At 49.2% G+C, this 15478-nt stretch overlaps 1 protein-coding gene across 2 annotated transcripts in view; it reads right to left on the bottom strand.

The window, feature by feature from the left end:
- Positions 1 to 15478, bottom strand: part of GALNT2 (polypeptide N-acetylgalactosaminyltransferase 2) — a 177692-nt gene that overhangs the window by 51210 nt on the left and 111004 nt on the right. For both annotated transcript variants that reach the window (XM_068547634.1, XM_068547635.1), the window contains exon 3: positions 12483 to 12636. In XM_068547634.1, the coding sequence (XP_068403735.1) occupies positions 12483 to 12636 (154 nt within the window). The remainder of the gene's footprint in view (positions 1 to 12482; positions 12637 to 15478) is intronic.

Raw genomic sequence — 15478 nt, forward strand, 5'->3', positions numbered from 1 at the left:
TATACAGAATATACAGAAGATGTTTTTTTTAATGGTTCCATGGTTCCACGGTGATGGTGAAGCAACCCATTTAAAAGTGTGGCTGAAACAGGATGGTTTGTTCGGACCCACAGAACAAAGCAATACTCTGCTGACCCCATTTTAATTGCTTTGATTTCTTCTGAAATAGGCGGGATTGCTGTTTCAAAGTTGTTTCTCCAACTGCTTTTGGTCAATAATGAAAGCCTCCAATGTCGCACTGCAGTGAGAAGACCCAGGTGCCCCTCAGTGTAACAGGGGTCACACGCGGGAGGCTGAATGTCTGCCCTCCACGCCACATACACGTCGGGAGCAAAGCTCAACAGAATAACGGTTCACTCTCTACTCAAAGCCGATTTCACACACTCACATGCCACTAGGCACATACGACAACAACAATACAATTACATCCTGTACTTGTGTCGTTACTGGCAGTTTATGAAGTCCTTTCATAGACATCTGAGCCCAAGGACAATGTGTAAGATGGGCAGGGCAGGCGTTATTGTTTTGTAGATCAGAAATCCAGGGTTTAGAGAGATTACTTCAACCTTCGTCTGGGAGTAACTGGTAGAGCCATTAACAAGAGCTACACTTCCCAACTTCAAGTCCACTGCTATTTCGATGTACTCTCATTTGGGACGGACATTGCTGCTCAGGGCAAAATTTATGACCTGTGAACTTCATACTGAATTTAGTTCCAAATAAAATACTCAGGTTTTTTCTTGCTCTCAGTGATAGTCAAGTTCCTTGCTGTAGACCAACCTACCTTCTGAAAGCAACTAGAAATTTTTGATGAAACACACCAAAACATCTATTTGGAGGCACTGGAGTTGAACAAGGCAGCCAGGGGCTGTAGGGCCAGGTGCCAGGAAGGAAGAGGAGCCCTGAGAATGAGTCCAACACTCCCTGATCCTCCCCTCCCCCAAGCAGTGTGGAGCCAAGAGGCTGAACCAGCCAGGAGAAGCGATGGCTCTGCAGGTGGCGGCCACGCCGGGCTCCTGCAAGAGGCATGGGGCTGGGGGTCAGGGCGCCGAGGAAGAGGGCCTCTGATAAACAGCCCAGACTTCCAGGGAGGATCCCGAAGGGCTTCTGCCCAGCAGCACAGAGATCTGAACGCTCACCAGCTCTCTCACAAAAGACAGAACCCCAGCTCTATTCCAGCTCAGTTCCAGCCTCGATCAAGGCCATCTGCCCTATCCTAGCTGCTTGCCAGAGAGCAAAACTAGATCCTTTTCAGAGGATGAAAACATCAGCTACGGACTTTAAATATCTCCGTAGCTGTTCATACACAACAAAATATAATAACTGAAATTAAAATTCAATCGGTGGATTTGAAAGCAGAAGAGATTTTCAAAGCAGGGGAAAGAATTAGTGACCTGGAAGGAAGGCCAATAGAATTATGTCCAGACTGAAGCTCAGGGAATGAAAAAGGATAAAAAAATATGGGAAAGAGCATAAGAGGGACACAGAACATGTGGAAATATCCAGGAGTGGGGAGAGAAGATGGGGCACAAGAAAAACTGACACAGACATGAAGCTACAGATTCAGGAACAAGTACAAACCCCACCCAGGCTCAACACACAGACAGCATTAGGCGCATTCTAGTGAGATGCTGAAACCAAAGACAAAGATAAATATCCTCAAGGCAACTAGAGGACAAAGTCAAGATGCCTTCAAAAAGCAACAATAAGACTAACAGTTGATATTTCACCAGGGACAGTGGAGGCCAGAAGACAAGTAAATGACGATGTGCAAGCGCAGAAAGTAACCGTCAACTTGGAAGTCTCTATTCAGTGAAAACGCTCTTCAAAAATGAAAGTGAAATAAAAGATTTTTTCAGGCAAATGAAAGGATAGAATTCATTGCCAACAAATTGGCACTAAGAGAAATACTCACAGAAGTTGGATGAGAACTGGGGAAACAGTCTTGGGGGAAAAATGAAAAGGTAAGAAATGAGCAAAAACGGAAATAACAATGTGCAGATAAATCTAAAGGATATTTCCTGCAAAAAAACAATCAAAGATGTCCAGTAGGGTATACACGTAAAGAGGGAATTAAACCATGTGACAATAAAGCATGAAAGGGAGAGGAGGGGAAGTGGTCTGTGCATTGCCCAGGAGAAAACAAGAGTATTCATTTATATTAGACTCTAATTAACAAGCTAACAGCTGGGGAGATACTTAATGCAAAGGAAGCATGAAAGGAGAGGACAAGGAACACGAACAGATGGGACGAATAGAACCCAGACACTGAGACACTAGTGTTAACCCCCAATAGCCCACCAGCACTTGCACTAAAGGGGAAAGGACTAAATACTCCAATTAAAAGACAAGACTGTCAGAAGAATCAAAATCCCAAATCCAACTATCTGCTACTTATAGGAGATACACTTGAAATATAAGGACACAAAACGATTGGAAGTTGCAACAACACTGAATTAAAGCAAGGTGGTGTGTCTGCATTGATGCTGAGCTAGACAAAAGCGTTCCTAGCGATAAAGAGGGCACTTCATAACGACAAAGGGTCAGTCCCCACCGACACAACAGAAACTCACCAACAGGTCTAAATACAAAGGCTAGAGAGAGCTCCATGACGCCCAATGCAGAGCAGGGTGTCACCCCTCCTGCTTCTCCCCCCCCCCGAATGGCCAGCTCCTGGAGGACACAGGTGATGCGCCTGTCATCGCTGGGTTCCCAGGGTGACGGTGGGGAGGGGCACCAAAGATAAAGACACAAGATTGTATCGCTCGTTTAGAACGATCTGACCATTTCTGCCCCAGGGCTAACCCAGAGGCACAGCTGGGAAACTGGGCCACAAGTGTGGACAGGCACTCGGGGATGAAGCTTTGCAAATGTTTGCTCACGGTCTTTCCAGAGACCTATGCTGGGCCCCTCAGAGACGCTAACACAGATACAAGCTGGATCGCTATTGTGTAAGCCTTAGACTCTCTCCCAGGCCCAGAGCATTCTTTTTAAAAAAATTTTTTTAAATGAAGTATAGCTGATTTACAATGTTGTGTCAGTTTCTGCTGTACAGCAAAGTGATTCAGTTATACACACATATACATCCTTTTTCATATTCTTTTCCATTATGGCTTATCACAGGATATTGAATATAGTTCCCTGTGCTACACTGTAGGACCTGGTTGTTTATCCATCTTATATGTAATAGTTTGCATCTGCTAACCCCAAACTCCCACTCCATCCCTCCCCCCTGGCAACAACAGCTCTGTTCTCTATGTCTGTGAGTCTGTTTCTGTTTCATAAATAAGTTCATTTGTATCAGATTTTAGATTCCACATATAAGTGATATCATATGGTATTTGTCTTTCTCTTTCTTACTTATTTCGCTTAATATGATCATCTCTAGGTCCATCCATGTTGCTGCAAATGGCATTATTGCATTCTTTTTTATGGCTGAGTAATATTCTAGTGTGTGTGTGTGTGTGTGTGTGTGTGTGTGTGTGTGTGTACCACATCTTCTTTATCCATTGATCTGTTGATGGACACTTAGGCTGTTTCCATGTCTTGGCTATTGTGAACGATGCTGCTATGAAATAGGGGTGCATGTATTTTTTTGAATTATAGTTTTGTCCAGATCTATGCCCAGGAGTGGGATTGCTGAATCATATGGCAACTCTATTTTTAGTTTTCTGAGGAACCTCCATACTGTTTTTCCATAGTGTCTGTACCAACTTACATTCCCACCAACAGTGGAGGAGGGTTCCCTTTTCTCCACACCCTCTCCAGCATTTGTTATTCGTAGACTTTTTAATGATGACCATTCTGACCGGTGTGAGGTGGTACCTCATTGTAGTTTTCATTTGCATTTCTCTAATAATTAGCGATGTTGAGCATCTTTTCATATGCCTGTTGGCCATCTGTATGTCTTCTTTGAGGAATGTCTATTTAGGTCTTCTGCCCATTTTTCAATTGGTTCTTTTATTTTTCTGTTGTTGAGTTGCATGAGCTGTTTGTATATTTTGGAAATTAAGCCCTTGTCGGTTGCCTCATTTGCAACTATTTTCTCCTAGTCTTTAGGTTGTCTTTTCATTTTGCTTATGGTTTCCTTTGCTGTAGAGAAGCTTGTAAGTTTGATTAGGTCCCATTTGTTTATTTTTGCTTTTGTTTCTATTGCCTTGGGAGACTGACCTAAGAAAACATTGGTGTGATTTATGTCAGAGAATGTTTTGCTTATGTTTTCTTCTAGGAGTTTTATGGTGTCATGTCTTACATTTAAGTCTTTAAGCCATTTTCAGTTTATTCTGTGTATGGTGTGAGGGTGTGTTCTAGCTTCATTGATTTACATGCAGCTGTCCAGCTTTCCCAACACAACTTGCAGAAGAGACTGTCTTTTTCCCATTGTATATTCTTACCTTGTTTGCTGAAAATTGACCATAGGTGTGTGGGTTTATTTCTGGGCTCTGTATTCTGTTCCATTGAGCCATATGTCTGTTTTTGTGCCAGTACCACATTGTTGTTTTCTTTTATAAATTTATTTATTTATTTTTGGCTGTGTTGGATCTTCATTGCTGCGCACAGGCTTTCTCTAGTTGCGGTGAGCAGGGGCTACTCTTCGTTGCAGTGCATGGGCTTCTCACTGCAGTGGCTTCTCTTGTTGCGGAACACAGGCTCTAGGCGCATGGGCTTCAGTAGTTGTGGTTCGTGGGCTCTAGAGCGCAGGCTCAGTAGTTGTGGTGCACGGGCTTAGTTGCTCCACGGCATGTGTGATCTTCCCGGACCAGGGCTCGAACCTGTGTTCCCTGCATTGGCAGGTGGATTCTTAACCACTGTGCCAGCAGGGAAGCCCCACATTGTTTTGATTACTGTAGCTTTGTAGTACTGTCTGAAGTCTGGGAGGGTTATGCCTCCTGCTTTGTTCTTTTTCCTCAGGATTGCTTTGGCAAGTCTGGGCCTTTTATGGTTCCATATAAATTTTAGGATTATTTGTTCTAGTTTTGTGAAAAATGTCATGGGTAATTTGATAGGGATTGCATTAAACCTGTAGATTGCTGTGGGTAGTATGGCCATTTTAACAATATTAATTCTTCCAATCCAAGAGCATGGGATATCTTTCCGTTTCTTTGAATCATCTTCAATTTCCTTTATTAAATGTTTTGTAGTTCTCAGCATATAAGTCTTTCCTCTACTTGGTCAGGTTTATTCCTAGGTATTTTATTTTTCTAGATGTGACTTTAAAAGGGATTGCTTTTATACATTCCCTTTCTGATATTTTATTGTTAGTGTAAGGAAATGCAACCACCTTCTGTATGTTAATTCTTGTATCCTGCTACTTTGCTGAATTCTTTTATCAGTTCTAATAGTTTTTGTGTGGAGTCTTTAGGGTTTTGTACATATAGTATCATGTCATCTGCATATAATGACAGTTTTACCTCTTCCCTTCCAATTTGGATACCTTTTATTTCTTTTTCTTATCAGATTGCTGTGGCTAGGACTTCCAGTATTATGTTGAATAGAAGTGGTGAGAGTGGACATCCTTGTCTTGTTCCAGATTTTAGCGAGAACGATTTCAGCTTTTCACTGTTGAGTATTACGCTGGCTGTGGGTTTGTCATAAATAGCTTTTATTACATTGAGATATGTTCCTTCAACGCCCAGAGTATTCTTTGATCGAGATGCAGACAAGGCCTGAAATGGTCCCAAAAGAAGAACATATAAAGGGAAAAAAAGAGTGGCCTGGTGCTAAAAACTTGGAGTTGGTTTTATAAAAACACTAAAAATAATAAAAACAATTGAACAAACAGAAAGCCAAGCGGCAAATGATGAATAATGACATGGCTTTGGTCTGAATTTTGCACATAAGGTGCACGTTAGCCCCTGCACTGAGTTGGGGGGAGGCGTGAAGCAAAGAGCCTTGCACTTGGCCCCCTCCCACTGCCTGGCCACACCAGCTCCTGCACGTGCCCGCCTCTCACGCCGGGACAGGGAAGTCACACTGATGGCACTCAAGCAGTAGCCTCACCTCCCTCAGGGCACGAGAATGTTCCAGGGGAACGGAAATAGCGCATTCTGCCATTACACTGCCCTGGAGAACCTGAGGCTGGACAAAGAGGAACAAAAGCCTCGGTTCTTCTCAATTTCTCGGGATTCTGTCAGCATGTGGTCAGCTGGGAACACAATGTCTCAGGAGTCTGGCTGCAAGCTACCAACACCCAGGGCTTCTTGCTTTTTGGGTGCCTTTGGGCCTCATGCCAAAGACTCCTGCCTGAAAACTGGGAGCAGACAAGACACTTGTGCAGAGCGCATGGCGAGGCACCGCATCTAGAACGTGGAACTGGCAGCAGGAACCTGGCCACCGAGAGCTCCATCCCTCCTTCCCTCCCCTCCCTGTGCGACCTCAGGCAGGTGGTCCCACGCCGCAGCGGCGGCCCGGGTCTCCCTCCTGCCGCACGGACCGGGATAAAGCACATGGCACAATGACAGTAACGTCCAGGACGCCTGGGGAAGGGCTCCAGACACAGAGGGGTGCCCGGGCAGGGGCCTCGGGCCATCTCACCTGCCCCTGCCCAGGAGGCCGGGGCCACCCTGAGCTGCCCTCCCGGACGTGGGCTCCGCAGTCGGGGGCCTCCGGGGACTGGCGTGCGATGTCACCCAGAGAAGAATCTCCCTGCTGACTCCGAAGGAGCCTCCGCTGACTGAATAAAGTGAAAGCACACAAAAGCTGAGTGCAGGCCGGGACACCACCCAGTGTCCGACAGTGTGTGGTTGTGGTCATTGTGGAACAGGCGTGTAAGGCTCGCTGTCACGCCACAGCCAACCCACCGCCCCGACGGCCACAGACGCCTCCGAGGCCAGCGAAGCCCAGAGCAAGCAGCGGGCCCCGCTCCAAGGAGCGCCAGCCCCGCCGGCCAGGACCCTGCCCACGGGGCCCCATGGGGTCGGAGCGGGTCCGCCAGGCCCCCGGCCGGCCCTTCGAATGGGGAGCTGCTGGGGCAGCGGCCACGCCGGAGGCTTGTTTGTGCGTGCTGATGAAACACGACTTTCGTAAGAAAAATGTAACGAGCGATCAAGGCTCTTGGCCCCCGAAATGAGAGCCCCTCCGGCACCCACTGACAAGACGCGGAGACGCCCTTCGGAGCTGGGCTTCCTCTTGTTCCCCCAGATCTCCTAAAAATACAACGGAATCTCACAATAACGGCCTTCAAAGCTTCACGCCAAGCTGCTGAGTTTACATTGCGAACTTTCCCTTGGCTTCAACAATGTTTACTCTTCCCAAGTAACAGTCAGGGGTCTGGACGGCATCCCTCTCAACAGCCCTTCATCCTGGTGAGCCGCTCTCCTAACACAACCGACATCCACGCGGACGCTCCACCAGAGCCACCAGCACGGCCCATTACTGAAGTGCCTGCCCGCTGGATGAAATTTCTAAAACACAAAAGAAAAGGAGAGAAAAAACAAAAAAACAAAAAACCGGCCCCTCACGAGTTCTGATCTCTGTTTGGGTGGCATTAAAGCCAGACATTTAAAAAACTGGTCAAAACAGAGTCCTTTAGTGCTTCTTTTCAAGGAAACAAAACAAAACCTTACGACTGTAATTTATGAATTGAGTCAACACAGTCCTGGATGGAAAGGCTGCCAGATAAACCCACCACGTGTGGGACTTGGACGAAGTTCTCTCCCAGAGAAGGACCCTCGTGGGGTCGTGGTTGATTGAGGCAGCTCTGGTCTCAGGAGCAATACTTCAGTTTTAGACACAAAGATGTTTCAAAACCCTTCATTTTTAACTTCGTGAGAAAAGGGAAAGATGGAACTCTCTAACGATTTAACTTTTGAAACCCGAAGGAAATCTGTTCCTTGAACAAGTGGTTCTCATTTTTAAGGGACTTAATACATAAGTAAATGAAAAGCAACAGTGCTGGCTGACGGGGGAGAGAAGAAAACAAAATAATGTTTCTCCCCCAAGGGTTTATTCGATTTTACTTACATAAACAATTTTAAAGTAAACCAGCTCGAGCTCTCCCCGGCAGACAGAATGATATTCCATAAACTTCCCAGGCTCCACCCCACTTCTACGCTTCACTTTCCCATCAGATGCAACTCTGGACAAAACCAACAGAACACCAGAAAACAGAACACAACACAAAACCCTTCTGAGCCAGATTCTGGAAAGGCTTTAGCAGGGAGACAACCCTCCCCTCACGACAGCGCTGCTCTAAGAAGGCAGCAGAGCGTCTCTGCCAGGGCCTCGGCACCGCGTGAGATCTGAGCCCCTGCAATGTTGGACTGGACTCCAAGTCAGCCTGGGCTTTAAATTCACTCTCAGTGTTGGATCATCCAGAGCCGGTCCTGGGCCGCTCTCCTCCCGGTCATCCCCCTGGGGGTTGATGCCCCACATCGTGGCTTTAAACACCACCTGTGCACTGAGCATTCCCAAACTCACCTCCCCACTAAGGCCTTTCTCCTGACACATTTCCAAACACCTACACAGCAGGTCTGCCTACCTGAGATGCTTAATGCACCTTGGACTTAACGTGTCTGAATTTCACCCTCTGACGTGTCCCCTAGACCTGCTCACCCACAGCTCCTCCGTCTCACGAGGGGCCTCGCCCCGAGCCACCTTCCTTGCCCACCCATCAGCCCATCCTGTTGGCCCTGCCTTCAGGATACGCCCAGGTGTGACCGACTCCCACCTTCGATGCTGAGTCCTGTTACCTTTTGCCAGGACAGTAACAGCAGCTTCCAAAGGTGAGGTGGGGGTGGCGGGGGGGGGGGGAGAAACAAGCCATCTGAAAAGGCACCTTCGAAATTCCCATTGGTTTCATTTGCTTTTAAGTCTTGATAATTTATTTGAAATTTCAAATAATATTAAATGAGGTAGAACATCTTTTTTTTTTTTTTTTTTTTGACTTCTCAACTGTACTTTCAAGACTAGGATGGGCTACCATCTTTCTAATTTCTAAGAGACTCTAAGAGTTCCTGTATGTCATATCAAGTATTTCACTCACAGCAGGCTTTTCTATGCTTCCTCCTTCACGTAAATATCTTTTCTTGGCACATTATTTGTTATATACTTAGAAAAAGGTAAATAAAGCATAACCCCAAAGTATGAGTTTTTTGTTTGTTTGTTTGCAAGGCTCTGAACCTGATTCCTTGGATCTACCCCAGAAGACAGTGAAGAAGGGTTAGATTGTAACCATGTCACTTTCCAGTCCTGGGAGAACCCGAAACAGAAGACTCATCTTGGGGGTTCATCTGATCTCCCTTACTGCTTAAAAATCTCCTTTTCATCCGCCTTTGTTCTTTTATGACTCTTCATATTATTAATGATTTACAGGGCACTCACCATATGCTAGCCACTGGGCTAGGCAATTCACTCACTCAACAAATACTGAGTTTACCAAGTGCTGGGAGGGGGCCGAATAACACGCCCGGATGTAGCCCACCGCTCTAATGAGTACATTCAAATGATCATGTAAATAGGTAAGACACATGCTGTGTAGGCGTTGATAAGGGTCATGGAGAAGAATCAGGTAGGGAGGGCGCGGGGATGCTGGGGGCCGGGGTCTCACTCCTAAGGCAGGAGATCAAGGGAGGGTCTGGAACAAAATCTCAGGGGAGGAGGAGCCAGCCCTTGGGAACATTTCTTTAACTCTCACGGTAGCCGGACGTCATCATGTTACAGCGTCTCATGAAAGACAAAGGCCGCAAGATCAGGAATTGGAGAGTCCCGGATCGCGACCAAGGTCTGTATGACTCCAAATCCCTTGTTCTTAATTAACCTCCACCTGCACTGCTGTCAGATTTATCACAAGTGAAGACTGAACTCTACAGGGCAAGGCATTTCCATCGGTCTATACCAAGAGAGATACTGCAGAGCCAAAAAATATTGTATTTATATACAAAGGTCAAACACTTTAACAGCCCTCTGTTAGATATGGAGGAGGAAAGGATGGATGCAGAGCAGTAACTTGATCTCCTTAACCTGACAGTCAATAATATTGGTTGTTCTAAAGCTGATACTTTGAAGACAGGACGTGGCCTCAGTTTCAGGCATCAAATTGACTTTGGGGAGATTTTAATTTAGCCCAAATCCAAAAAACGTGGAAGGCAGGCCAGCTGCTACTTTCACACATGCAAATGAACATGAGACAGTAGCTGGAACTAAAATTAAAGCCACCTAAAACACAGCCCACTGCGGGATGAATATTCAAACATCTGTTTGGACAAACTCGTATTTCAAAAACTGAAAAAAAATATATATATATACATATAGTTTTGAGGACATTTAAGGGACTTGCAGTGGAGACAGAACCCCGGCCCACGCGTTGATGAGCCATCAGAAAGGACACCCTTTTCTCTCAGCTCTGAGGAAAAGTCACAGCAGGAAAGCAGCCCTTAAACCAGTGAGGTGAAACCCACACCATCTCATGGAGATGAAATTCAAAGCGGTCAATTCCAGTCTCCAGGTACGATTTTTGAGCTAGATTCCGCTAGAACCTGAACCCGCTCCTGAGTTTAGGCCAAGCCCCTCCGAAAAGCCGCGCTGGCCCTTTCTGGCCTTCAGTCACTGCTCCTCTTCACCGGGCAAGTTGGGAACATCGCTCTCTGTGCAGCAAGGACAACCTTCGTGTCCCGCCCCTGAGTTGTGGAGAGCGGCTGGCACAGGCTGGGTGCGGTGGGCCCACGAGCCTGGGGATGAGGGTGGCGGGTACGCGTGCGTCTGGGACCCTCCCCTGACGTGCAGGCGGGCACCGCCCTGCGGCCGTGCACCCAGCTTCAGGACTCTCCCGGAGCCCACACGGTCCCCGGACCCCTGCGAAGCAACCCCTATTCCAGATGGGTGTTTACCAGTTACCCGTGCTGACTTTAAGCAGCAGCCCGGCACAGGGGCTGAGTAAAGCTGCCTTAAATATAAATTAATGGGTTACAGGGAATATTAAGCAAAGACAGTCTTCCGGGCTGGATTCAGAAAAATGATGAGATTCTTAGCATCATGTGCAATATATATGTTTATATATCAATCATATGTTTCACCTATTATATCACACACACACACACACACACACACACACACACACACACACACACACACATCCGGAGTCTGAAAGAACTGTAATTCTACACACTTGTGAGCTGTTCTGGGTACACAGAACTGACTACAACGCCAAAAAAGCTAGGTAAGAGCAGGGAGAGAGCACCTGTGTGGTTAAGTGGCGCTTACACGGTTGCGAAGTCCCCCTGAAAGCACGAGAGGAGAGGAAAATCCTCTTTCAAGGTGCGCTATTTAACTCAGAAAACAAAGCCAAGCGTTAACACGTGTTCACGTGGAGCTTGGTCCCTCTTGTCTCTCTTCAGCTCACCTGCCCCTCAGTCCCGGGAACTCACACCCAGGGAAATGGGACCCGGCCGGCTCTGTGGGGGACCAGGGCTGCCTGGCACAGCCCGGTCACCGGCCTCCTGCCCAGATGCCTCCAGCTCAGGACTCACCTGGGCTCCCGTCACCCGGGTGCCCTGAACGCGCTGGACTGGAGCAGACTGTCCGAGGGCAGTGGTGCCCCCTCACCTCCTGCCACCCCGTCCCCTCCCCATCCGCCAGAGCAGGAGAGGCTTGTCTGGCTGGAATCCCGGGACCTGAGTGCAGCGGACGTGGCATCCACGTACCTTTACGTGACGGATGAAGGACTCTAAAAGTAACCAGGTGAGCAGGAAGGCCTAGCGGCACCCAGGGCAACAGCTGCCCTCCAAATGCGGCTCCTTATTTTTTAATACAACAAGACTAACCGTCTAAGGACCCCACTGTGAACAGCCTCCCAATGAAAGATCGTTACCAGCAAGGTTCAGAGGTACAGAGTGGCAGTGAGGGTCATGGTATCACTTTCCTAGTCAGTGGTGACAGATGCACATTTGAGCGTCTGGAGGCCTGAGCACCCCCAGGTCCCCGAGGAATCTAGGGAAGGACGTAGAGCAGAGCCTCCCACCAGCCCCAGCACTCGAAGTGGGGAGATGGTCCCAGGCCCCCGCCTCCGAGTTCTGCTCAGTTTAACATCGACCCTGCGGGGCTGTTTCTTTCCCCTTTCTGCTCTCTAGAACATTCCCAACTAAAGCTTCCCAGTAAGCAAGACTTTAGCGCTTCCTCCCATTGAGCTTGCGAACGATGGAAAGCAACGTTGTGAATGGATTTTAAAAACCACAAGTGACCAGTACAGACGAGGGCGGTCACGCCACTTTCTCTCAGTGACTCTCACGCTCTGACCAGCAGCCTGCAGCCTCTGGACACACCAGGGGCGTCGGGAAGACTGGAACCCGGGCCCAAGCAGCCCTTTCACATCCTGCGGGTGAAGTCCCATTGCCACGTGCCTCGGAATTCTCCTAGTTTTCCGGCCCCGTAAAGACATGGCACACGCTGTCTTGCAGAGCAACAGAAACAAGGAGCATCCCGGGGGAAAGTACTCACTGTGAGGCAGGAAGTGGCCAGGGCGGCGCCCGCCGCGGGCTGACACTTACTGGTCGTGCCTGGTGTCGGGGACGGCTCTGTCCATCTGCAGCTTATCGCTCTCCACTTGGTTGAACTTGTTGCGGGCGTAGGGGTCCTGCCCGGAGCGGACCATCGTCCCGCCAACGTAAGCCTCCTGGTTAAAGTCCCGCCATCGCACTTTCCCTGCAAGGAGCAGAGCAGAGGGTGTGGGACGAGGGCACGAGGGAGCAGAGAGCTCGGCCCCAAGGCCACGCGTCAGTGCGACTTCCAGGAACAGCGCCAGGGCTGCCGCTGCCGGCAGTTCTAACCAGCGAACCACCTGGGAACAGGCGGCACCATGCCTGTAAACCGGCAACCTGAACCATTACCGTTCGCAGCGTGAAAGTTAAAGCCAAGACTTGGAGTATCTGTCCCGTGAACAGAATTCTCTGCCAGTCAAAGTATCCCGGAGAATGGCACCATTGACACTCCGTACAAAAGGAGATACGCTCTGCTCGTCCCACCTTTCCAGGGATTACAGTAATGCCAAAAGCACCTCAGACACGGTGACAAAGATCCTGAACAAATGAAAGTAAGGCATCCCATCGTGTGACATCAGGCGGCACAAAATAAGTGTTTACACAAAAATAACACCCCCAAAGAACAGGACACCAAAACAACCCCGGAGAGACCTCCTCAGAGATACTTCCTGCAGCCACTGCCACATCGACCCCATGACATGGTACGTGAAGCCTTTTCTGGCACACTCACACCTTGGCACACTGACGTGCTAGGACACACATGCCCTGGCAGCCTCACATCTTAGCACATTCACACCCTGGCACACACCCCCTGCACGGTCACATCCTTGTACACTCCTGTCCTGGGACACACATGCCCTGGAATGCTCACACCCTGATCACATTCACACCGTGGCACACATATCCTGCATGGTCACATCCTTGCACACTCAACGTCCTAGGACACACGTGGCCTGGAATGCTCACACCCTGACACGCTCACCCTGATCACACTCATGTTCTCAGCAGGAGGGGACGGACACCGAGGTAGTCTGGCCTGTCCACACATACGTCCGCCTTGACTCCACTGCCTGGATTAGCTGTTGCGGCTCCAGGACCCAGCACAGGGTTCTCCAAGGACACGCGCTGGCCTGGAAGTTTGTGCCAGGGTGGGGTAGGGGCAGTGCTGGTGCAGCCTGGGATCTGGAGGGAAGGGCACTGCTGGGTGGGGCGAGCCCGGACAAGCCCGGGCGCGAGAAGGCAGAGAGATGAGCAAAGGCACCGACGCTCACAGGGAGAACAGTGGGAGGAAAGATCGACTCGGGACCAAACAGAGGTGGTACTTGCTGTCCACCTGCCCCGCCCCGGGTTGAAATCTCTGTTTACCACCTGCTACCTCTATGATCTTGGGCAAGTTATTCATTCTTTGAAACTAAGTTTCCTAAAAATAAATAAATACGTAAAATGAAAGAAGATTTTTCAGGAGGATTTAATGTGCCAATTCAGTAGGTGTGCAAACTCAAACCAAATTAAAAAATAAAAAAAAAAAAAAAAAAAGGGAAAGAAAAACAGTAACAACAACCCCTGTCCCCTTGAAGTGGTAAAGCTCTGGTGGTCACAGTGCCGTGACGAAACAGAGAAACAGGAGGCCAAGGGGCGGGCAGCTGGGGGCTGCTCTTCTACAAGGGCTGGTCTGACTGAGAGATGCCCTCACGAGGCAGCGTGGCCCTGTAGCCCTGGGGAACAGCATAGGGAACAGCAGCGCCGAGGCCCCGGGGCGGGGGGCAGGGCCCCTTCTGCAGCGCGTCAAATGCTGGGCATTTGGTTAAGATCAACAGTGAGTTATGGCACTAGCGTGTGTACCTACATGCGTGCTTGCCCAACACAGGCCCCTCCGCACACCATCAAAAGAACGCCATGTTCCTTTCTCTGTTTCAGAGATGAGGACACTGAGATCCAGTCACCTGCGATTTGTTCCAGGTCGTAAGTAAACTTTCTATCTAAAAGCCCATCCGCTTTCTTGTTACAACTGTCCTGCGAGGTCAAGACCCCCATCTCATCACAGCTGGTTGCCATGGAAATGATGCTCGGGGTCACAGAGGTCCAGCCTCTCAAGTAGGAAAGCAATTCCAAAACCCACGAGCTCCCAGGCTACGGGGTGATCCCGTGCCCCTGGTGAATGTCTGGCTACGGGAGCTGGCCCGCGTGCTCGCGTTCTCTTCCATCGAAGATGAAATGTTTCCAGCACACGTTTTCCACGCTGACAGCCCTAGAGATACCTACGGGTCATCCACTCTCCCCACCTTTCTGCCTTCACCCTGTGCTCCAGCACACCAGCCCCTCCGCCTCACCCCTCACAGGCTACGCGAAGCAGGAGCCTCGGCCAAAATCCACCCCAGCTGCGCCGACCACAGAATCCAAATGAGCTGGCTCCCACTGATTTCTTTAATGGCCTGAAAACTCTTCACGGCAACAAAGAACCTGGAACTACGTCGCCCCATCCAAGGCCAGAGGAAGGACCATCACCCAAGAGATGCTCGTCTCTAGTTCTGCTTCGTGCGTGGAGAACTGGGGTCAGCAGGAAGAGGGCTGGTCGTCGGGCATCTGTGTGTGGGGGTGGGGGGTAAGGCCTCTGCTGAGCTCCTGGACCTTCAATCTCTTTGTGCCATCAGACCCCCGACCCCTTTCTGCAATAAGGCAGCACAGGGTTTCATGGATGCCTCATGTCAATCAGCTCTGGGGCTGGGGGGTTTTCCCTGCCTCGGCCCCAAGACATTGCTGTGTACTAAGTGTCGCCTACATGCTAGGTATCTCATTGGCTCCTGCGGGAACAACAGCGAACACAGAGCCGATGCCCACCTGTGGAGGTCACGCTCTGGGAGACTGCGGGGGGCTGCAACAGACAAGAAGATAATGACCATGGTAACAACTGCAGCACTGAAGCCTGAGCTAAGTGCTCAGATGGTGAGGACTGTAGTTCTATGGAAACACCTAACAGAGGAGCCTGGTCTGGACCGAAAGGGGGG

Source organism: Eschrichtius robustus, chromosome 7 (genome assembly GCF_028021215.1).
Source record: "Eschrichtius robustus isolate mEscRob2 chromosome 7, mEscRob2.pri, whole genome shotgun sequence".
NCBI lineage: Eukaryota > Metazoa > Chordata > Mammalia > Artiodactyla > Eschrichtiidae > Eschrichtius > Eschrichtius robustus.